Below are 9394 nucleotides of genomic sequence, written 5' to 3' on the forward strand. Positions count from 1 at the left end.
CCATGCACACAGAATGAGAGAGGGGGAGAGAGAGAAAGAGAGAGAGAGAGAGAGAGAGAGAGAGCGACCCAACACCGCCTCTGCTGCCTCTCCTGTTACAGCTCGGCGATCGAGTTACGGCGAAAATGTTGCAGTAGCGCAGAAGAGAGAGAGAGAGTGTGTGTAAGAGAGAGAGAGAGAGAGAGAGAGAGAGAGAGACTGCAGCATCACCGGAGACCGGAGGCAGCAGCAGTCCCGAGCAGTGCAGGTGAGAGGGAGGGGAAAAAAAGAGCTGGAGGAGGAGGAGTGAGCGAGTGAGAGAATGCGGGACTCTTGGAAGAAATACGCATCTGCTCTCGGTCCACCACCGCTGCATGTTTGCTTCCATCTACCCATCCATCCCTAGGACGGAATACTCTAATATATGCCGAGTAACGGGGCAATCCCACCAAAATAGGGGGACACAACAGTTTTTCTTTTTCTTTTATTTTGGTGCGGGAAAGCGATTTGAAGAAACTCGCTCTCGTCCTCTTCTTCTAACTTGCGTAAAGGAATCTGAGTGCTTGGCACGTTGCTCCACTGCGGGAAACGCGGAGGGTTCAGAAGGTAAGAGAGAGAGAGAAAAAAAGACTCAGCAGAAGCATCTTTTTTTTCGCAAGCAAAGCTTTGTGATAATTTTTGAACGTCTGTTTTCACCCCGAACTGATTGGTGTTTCTTTTATAAAAAACAAAAAAACAAAAACATTTCTTCTTTTTTCTCTCTTCTTTTGTGTAGTGGTGCTGCATTGCAGTTTCTATCTGAAAAGCCTCTGTCCCGAGTGTGACTGGAATCAAAAGAACTTCCAAATGGGCATTATAAATTGATAAGAGCCTCTTCAGGATAGCTCCCATGGCTTAAAGGAGAATGTAAAGAGTGAAGCGGATTTAATCACAGGTTGATTAATAGAAAGCATGATGGACTTTTTTTTTCTTTTTTTCTTTCTTTTTTTTACATCCTTACGGCTTAAAGAAGGAAGTAAGAATGCAGAAATGTTTTTATAGAAGTTGAAAACCCACTACTGAGTGTAGGAGGAGAGAATAAAAAAAAAGAAAAGGAAGAAAGGATCTGCTGAAGTGAACTACACTGAAGCTTTTTCCCGGACCCCAGGCGGCAGTCCGCAGAGAGCGATAGAGAAGGTAAGAAAGGATAAATCAGACACCCACGCTGTGAAGCTGCACCAGACCACAAAACACCAATAAACTAAGAGAGGAGCCCACAGCTGGGGAGTGAGGAGGAAGGAAGCAAAAAGGAGCCATGCCGAGCCTTGGTGCAGTGCACTCTGTGGTGTTGCTGCTGCAGCTGCTGACTCAGCTACCGGCTGCCGACTCAGCTCTCCGGTACCGGGTGGCGGAGGAGGGCCCGCCGGATGTGAGGATAGGCAGCGTGGCCGCCGACCTGGGTTTAACGGCGGGCACTGGCAGCGGAGACGTCACCTTTGCCCTGGAGAGTGGCGCAGAATTCTTCAAGATCGACAACGTGACAGGTGAGCTGACCACAGGCCCAAAGCGCATAGACCGAGAGAAGCTCCCACAGTGCCAGATGATCTTCGATGAGAATGAGTGCTTCTTGGACTTTGAGGTGTCAGTCATAGGACCGCTGCAGAGCTGGGTAGACCTCTTCGAAGGTCGAGTTGTCATCACAGACATCAATGACAACACGCCTTCCTTCCCCTCACCTGTCCTGCAGCTCTCAGTCGAGGAGAATCGCCCCATTGGGACTCTGTACCTGCTTCCCACAGCCACAGACAGGGACTTTGGGCAGAATGGCATTGACCGCTATGAACTTATCCAAGATAATGGAGCTGGGTCAAGTTCAACGAGGCGCACAGCAGGAGGAAACCCCATTACTAGAGTGGATGGACTAGACCGCAGGGGCAGAAATGGTGATAGTGGAGGAGGAGCAAGGAGCAGTGTGTTTGAGCTGCAAGTAGCAGACATACCAGATGGTGAGAAGCAGCCTCAGCTCATTGTGAAGGGCACATTGGATCGAGAGCAGAAGGACTCATATGAGCTTGTCCTCAAAGTTCGAGATGGAGGGAACCCACCACGTTCCTCCCAAGCTCTGCTCCGGGTTTCTATAACTGATGTGAATGACAACAGTCCACAATTTGAGAGGTCCACGTATGAAGCTGAGATGACTGAAAATGCTCCTCCAGGCACGCCTGTTCTCCAGGTCAGAGCCTCTGACTGGGACATTGGGGTAAACGGGCAGGTGGAGTACGTCTTTGGAGCTGCTACGGAAAATGTCAGGCGGCTCCTGCGGCTGGATGAGGCAACTGGTTGGTTGAGCGTTCTTCACAGGATTGACAGGGAAGAGGTGGCCCAGCTGAAGTTCACAGTGATGGCCAGGGACCGGGGTCAGCCGCCACGGACCGATCGCACCACAGTAGTTTTGGCCGTTCGGGATGAAAATGACAATGTTCCAGTTGTGGAGATCAGAAAGATCGGACGGATCCTTGTACGGGACGGGGCTGCGCTGGTGCCAGAGAACGTTCTGGTGGACACGCCTGTCGCTCTGGTTCAGGTGTCAGATCGAGACCAGGGAGAGAACGGGGCAGTGACCTGCACTGTGGTAGGAGATGTCCCATTCACTCTGAAACCAGCAGGCGAGACACTACTCCCACCCCCACCTGCAGATGAAGCCTTTGACAGGTAAGCTAAACTAAAGGTAACCCTTCAAAGTAACACTCTGGATCAATCAAGCATAACATTATGTCCATGACGGACAACCCGACCAAACAAATTGTGATGCTCTTTATATCGTGACTCCTTTGTTGCAGTACCTACATTGCTTTATTTATCTATTTGAGCTACAGTAACTTGTGTGCTTGATCGGCCAATATTCATTTATGAGCCTTTTGCTGGTTCACAACATTGTACAATGCAGAGCAAGTTGCTGATGCAGTTGTCTAGCGATCACAATTTTGCTCTAGTCAAGCTTGCAAAAATCCTTACACTTGTTCATTTTTCCTGCTTCTAACACATCTATTTTGAGAACACAAAGCTCACCCGTGGCCTAATCTATCCCAGCCACTTACAGGTGCCACAATAACGCTTTAACTTTTAGCAGAGGCTATGGCTGATCTGTGTATGTTGAATAGTTGCAAACAGATTTATAAAACCCACACTGGCTTTCAGTTATTAATTCCTTCACTGCATTTAATCAATAAGTCTGCAACTGATATTAAATCTTCTAGGAAGATGCTGAGATACCTCAAAGTACATGTGTCTGAAAATGTATACCTTTTGAGAGATATGAAGCTTCAAAAAAGTTCAAAATGATTGGTTTAAAATTAAGGAAGGATGTAGAAACTCTAATGAAAAATGAGAGATTACACTTATTGTAATTGTGGAAGTACCATATTGGATTTGCCAGCAAATGTTTTAAACAGGGTATAATAATTTGATATTATTACCAAAATGATCAACCGCTAGTTTGTACAAATTTCTCTGAGCAGTTGGTTCTACATCTAGTTTACTGTAATGTAATTGACCATCATTCTCACTATTGCTTATAAATTCAATAACCAGATAATAGATCCTGACTCAACCTTTTCCTAGAGAAGTATGCAACTTATATGAATTTAAAAGTGGAAATTTACATACATACAAGAACAGTATTGCGTTTGACATATAAACTTTAAACAATATCTGTTCTCCAGTTTTGCCATTTCCTCTCAGAGAAAGCAATATTTTTACACCCTTGTACCCTGCCCTCTGTTTTTTAAAGAGAGGTGCCTCAAGAACTGCATGGGAATTACAGCAATGTCACTCATCTGCTAATACTACAGAGTGGTTAGGCTGTCATCCTGTCTGTAAACTTTGGTTAGAAATATCTATGGAGGTGAAGGGATTTACATTTTTTAATGTCACTTTTGCTTCACAGACTCCAAATGTCAAAGCTCAGTCATTTGTGAGAACATTGCCTAAAGGCGTGAGGGTGAGAAGTCACGGCCCCTTTTGGGTTAATAACTGCCCTCAAACACTGTAAGACCTGTAGAATGAGACTTGTGATTTTCAGTCCTGGGGTTTTCCTTCACTGAAGAAAATCATTAAAGCTCAGATCATGTGAGTGTTCTATCAAAATCAATAGGGTAATTTGGTTAAAATGTCACAGTCACAGATTTTTTTTTTTTTTACTAAGAATGTCTCAGGAGATCACAGCAATCATTCTTGGTCTTTGAAATAATTTTATGCTAAAGCAAAACAAATTATTAAATAATTTGCTTAAATCAATATTTTTTTGATTAAATAAAATAATTAACTGTAGTTTCTTAATTTATGAACATTTGTAGACAATTAGCAAGCAAAAACACCATTCAAAACATTATTATCACATTCTAGCAGTTAGAAATCTACTAACAAATATGTCAGAAGGCTTTTTTTTAAATTAGTTGGACGTGTTTGAATACATTATAACCCTGAGTTTAATTAAATCAAATTTAGCAAATATTTCACTACTTCATAATGTGTCACACACAATAAGAAAACACTTAACATCAAAAGAACAACCAAATGATGAATGGCAGTGACCTTGTTTGACCACATTAAGGAACAAAACGGATATTGTTTCCATTTAAAGCAGCTTCTGTACTGATGATATCTTTTCTTTCATCTGTTTCCACAGAAACAAGAAAAAATATTTCTTACATACTTCAGCCTTGCTGGACTATGAGGCCACAAAAGAGTACAGTGTAACCATTGTGGCAGTAGATTCTGGCAGCCCCAGTCTATCCAGTAACAGTTCCTTGATGGTGCGGGTGGTAGACATCAATGATCACGCTCCAGTCTTTGCCCAGAGCAATGTGGAGGTCCACTTTGCTGAGAACAATGGACCTGGTGAAAGGGTGGTCACTGTAGTAGCCACAGATGCAGACAGTGGAAAAAATGCTGAAATTGCATATTCCTTGGATCCTGCCTCTAACGGACCTTTTTACATAGATGTAGATAATGGAGATATCCGAGCTACAGGGATTCTTGACCGTGAGCAAAGAGAGAGGTATGAGTTGCGAGTAATTGCAAAGGACAAAGGAACGCCCTCTCTGCAAGGCTCTGCAACCGTTGTTGTCCAAGTGACTGATCGCAATGACAACGCACCAAAGTTTGTTCAAGAAATCTTCACGTTCTATGTAAAGGAGAACCTGCTCGCCAACAGTCCAGTCGGCATGGTTACAGTGACCGATGCAGACGAAGGTGAGAACGCGGAGCTCAGCCTGTTCGTAGAGGTAGACGGGGCAGATGGAAAGACGGGGGACAAGGCGGAGGGAGAAAATAGCAGGAATGAGCGAGAAGAGTTATTCTCCATTGAGAACAACACCGGAACAATATTTTCTGCTGCATCCTTTGATCGTGAAAAGCTTTCCACATACACCTTCCGTGTTCGGGCTGTGGATGGAGGGGAACCCCGCAAAACTGCCACTGCCACAGTCTCGCTTTTTGTGACAGATGAAAATGACAATGCGCCTTCGATTACGTCTCCCGCCAATGAGTCCTACACCCTCCTACCACCTGCCAGCAGTGCTCGCACCATTGTCAGGACTGTAACGGCCATAGACTCAGACACTGGACCAAACGCTGACCTTCGCTATGCATTAGTGGGGGGAAATCCATTCAGACTATTTGAGATTGGCCACACCAATGGAGTTATCACTCTAGCAGAGCCTCTGGAGCGGCGCCACAAAGGTCTTCATCGCCTGGTTGTACGAGTCAACGACAGTGGCATCCCTTCGCTTTGTGCCACCGCACTGGTTCACGTCTTCATCAATGAGAGCTTGGCAAATGCCACCCTGGTGGATGCACAGGTAATTTTTATGCTTCAGTATATGTTATTGCAAACAGATTTCTAAATACTTACCCATACATACAAGCTTTAAACAACTTGTAATATTCAGGAATTATTGGAGGTTTCTCTGTCATATTTATTTGTATACTGCTGAAGGGTGGTGATGATAGTTCCTGTGCAAATTATTTATTTGGTAACATTATTTACATGGTAACGTTACATCTCGCAGCCTACACAGTGTTGTGGTTTTCAACAAAAACTGGGCACATGATTCTGTGTATATTTGTTCAAGATTGAAAACACTTTTTCTTCTGGCAATCTGCTTTGTAGTTTAGATTGTTCCTGGAGCTTGTTCTTTGTCCGGTATGTATTATTGTAATGGCTTTGTGGTTAAAATAACTGTTATGACTGAAGTGGTTCTTTTTTATGGTACATTGAGCTCAGAGCTGAGAGCTTTAGGTGTGGTTGTGTGTATATGCATGTGTCAGAGCAAGAGGGAGCGTGAGAGAGCATTAGGGTTAAGTCTTTAGGAGAAGCAAGAGGGAGGGAGATGAGTCTGCCCCGGTTTGGACTTGTAATAGAGCATGCTCAAGTATGTTTCAACATTTGAATAGAAGTTCAAGCTAAAGAAATGTCTCTTCTCTATATTCCTGCTTATTGATTAGGTTTTGAGGTCAGTAGCGTGTTAGATCCAGTTCTGAGCACAGCAGGGTCAATATTTGTTTAGCAAAACTAATTTTTTACTAAAATGGAAAAGGGATCTCTAAAAGTATTTTCCATCATTATTGCATGAGTCTGTGTGGTCTCCTTGAACAGAAGACTTTAACATAGAATTAGAACTGAATTGAAAGAGCCACCCCATCTGCAGAGGTAATTGACAAGACTCAGAGACATTACTGAGATACTAGAAATAACTAGAACATTATGTGTTCCAATTCAGCCTATGCCTTGCCGGTTTAAATCTTTCCTTCTGCTCCGCTCTCGCATTAATTGAATCTGCCTCCAATTATGGTTTAAAAATGTTCAATTAAGCTATAAATGCTGGCAGGTTATAATTACTAAAGCTTAATCTCTGGTGTGAAAAACAGGTAATTTGTATTGACTTATAATTAAATTGTCTCAATGGCCTTGTAGTTCCTTTGTTTGTTCTGAAACAAAACACTTGTGGTTTTGAGTTGCACTTAAGACTCGGTTTTGAACACATTTTGCTCGTATTTCCTACAAGTATACAAGGTCTTCATTTGCCAGGTATGTGCATGCAAAGACCTGACTTTAACTCTGTAGTAGCTTGGAGACATTTATGAGGAAGCTACATTTCAATGTAATTTGTGGGGGGGGGAGAAGGGTTTATGTGGCCACCACAAAGTAGAACATTATTGAAGAGGAAGTAAAACTAGAAAAAAATTGCTGTTCCTAGCGAAACAGCCGTAAGAATGCATATTTGCAGAATGATTGCTGCAGAGAACGCAAAACACAGCAGAACAAAGCAGAACAAAGCAGAACAAAGCATAAGAAATAGGGAAAAAAGCAGAATAAAGCTACAGTCATACATGGTAGAAGTCTTTTGCTAAAGAGTGAAATTCAGCCAAAGACATAGCATGAATTAGCAGAAGCATTATTTTGAATTCAACCTGAAATATTAGAAAATTTTAAAAGTAAAACATAGCAAAATAAATTTCATAGATTAGCAGAAGCATAAATTAGTATGCAAACTGAAATAAGTGAGTAGTGAAACATAGCAAAAAGCATAAATTAGCAGAAGCACAAATTAGTATAAAACATGAAATAGTTGAAAGAGTTGAGAAAGTAAAATATAGCAAAAAATTGCATGAATTAGCAGATGCAGAAATAAGTATAAAACCTGAACTAGTTTAAGAACTAGAAAGGTGAAACTTTGCAAAAAGCATAAATTAGCAGAAGCAGGAATTAGTATAAAACCTGAAATATTTGAAAAGAAAACACAACAAAAAAGCACAGATTACCACAAAAAGCAGAATATTTAGATATATGAATTGCTAAAATTGGTTAAAGTTTGCAGAAGACCTTGGAAGACAGTAAAACCAGTAAAAGCAGAAGGCATATACAGAAAGGTAGACAAGCAGAATGCTGACACACAGATAGTAACAGAGCACAAGACAGAAATACATTGAAAGAATAGGAGAAGGTGTGACATGGCTGTACTCCAGTAGAGTTTGACAGAAAACATTAAGACTTGTAGCAATGATAGTAATAGTTCCTTAAAGTAAACATACATGGCTACATTTTAATGCATAAATAATTCTTGTACAGTGGAATGTGTATGAACATCATCATTTTGTTTGTCAAAAAGCATGGAAAGTTCAAAAATCATCAGTTACTATACAAGGTGGTGAGAATCCCACCTTGTATTTCAGTGGGGCAAATATTTGCACAAAAGGGCAATTATTTCAAAAAAGTACAATAGTGAATTTTAGCAAAAATCATAGCAGAAATCTCCAGAAGAAGCAGAACGTTTTGATATATGAATTAGCACAATTAGTTGAAGATAGCAGAAGTAGTTAATGACCGAAAAATGTGAGCAGAACCAGTGAGAATGCATTGGATGCATTCTCACTGATAATACTTAGTTTTGTTTTTTTAATTATTACTAAGAGTCTAAAAAGGGTGGCACACCTTTGTATTTAGCCTCTGTAATCTGATAACCTGAGATATAATTAAGTGCTTCCAACTTCCCACAGAAGTCGACCTGTCTGTGTATTAATCCCAGCATAAATCCAGCTGTTCCAGGAAGGGCTTAGAGGTTTGTAGGGAGCGCGACCACAAAACACAGCCGACCGACCGGGATAAAGTTGTGGAGGTTTAATGCAGGGTTCGGTTATTAAGCAGCATTCCCATCTTTGATTATTTTTATGGAGTATCATTCAATTCATCAGCTTAATATAGAAAAGGTGTTGCACAGGTACGACCCTTCCAGAACATGGCTTCCCACCGCAACTGGAGGAGAGCATTTTTCTGAGAGATAACCAAGAAGCCGTTAGTTACTAAAGGACTTGTGGCAGAGCAGTTATTAGTTCTGCACTCCACAAATCTGACCTTAATAGAAGAGTGACGACAACAACACAGTTGCTGAAAGAAAGGCATCAAAGTACCACAGGTAGTTTGCCACAAGACAAAGACGCTAGACGAAGCTCTCATTAGTTTTGGAAATCCGGTCAAAGAGTCATTTTATTTAAAGAGACAGTATTATGTAAAATCCTCTTTTTGAGCCTCACGTCATGTTACAGTATTATTCCCATCAAAAACAATACCTAGTGTTGATTTTTTTATTTTTTTTTTTTCATGCCTACTTGAGAAATCCTTTGATCCTCTGTGGCACCCATTAAGCTCCGCAAAACACTTAGTGGAAGTGAGCAACACCTTTGACAAAGCTCCTCCCGAGAGCTGCAGCTTCTAATCTTCCAAGCTTCCGCCTCACAGTGCACCCCCCCCTGCAACTTCCTCACTCAGTTCCTTCAGACTATCCAGCAACAACTTGCAAATACCTGGTGGATCTGCACATCTGCTGAGTTCATCCTGGGCTTCTTCTTCTTGGTAAAAACATTGTTAAAGTGTTGA

The 9394-nt window shown here is 41.8% G+C and overlaps 1 protein-coding gene across 3 annotated transcripts in view; it reads left to right on the plus strand.

Annotated features, from left to right (window-relative positions):
- The first annotated feature begins 88 nt into the window (after positions 1-88).
- pcdh7a (protocadherin 7a) overlaps positions 89-9394 on the plus strand; it is a 69467-nt gene continuing 60161 nt past the window's right edge. For 2 of the 3 annotated variants that reach the window (XR_001662059.1, XM_016671307.1), the window contains exons 1-3: positions 89-585; positions 755-2670; positions 4646-5819. Coding sequence is in view for 2 of the 3 variants with exons in the window: in XM_016671307.1 (XP_016526793.1) it covers positions 1274-2670; positions 4646-5819 (2571 nt within the window). In the remaining variant the exon portion in view is untranslated. Of the gene's footprint in view, positions 2671-4645; positions 5820-9394 lie in introns of all 3 variants that reach the window. The other variant, XM_007551726.2, reaches the window with a different exon arrangement.

This window comes from Poecilia formosa, unplaced genomic scaffold, assembly GCF_000485575.1.
Source record: "Poecilia formosa unplaced genomic scaffold, Poecilia_formosa-5.1.2 Scaffold43, whole genome shotgun sequence".
Lineage (NCBI taxonomy): Eukaryota > Metazoa > Chordata > Actinopteri > Cyprinodontiformes > Poeciliidae > Poecilia > Poecilia formosa.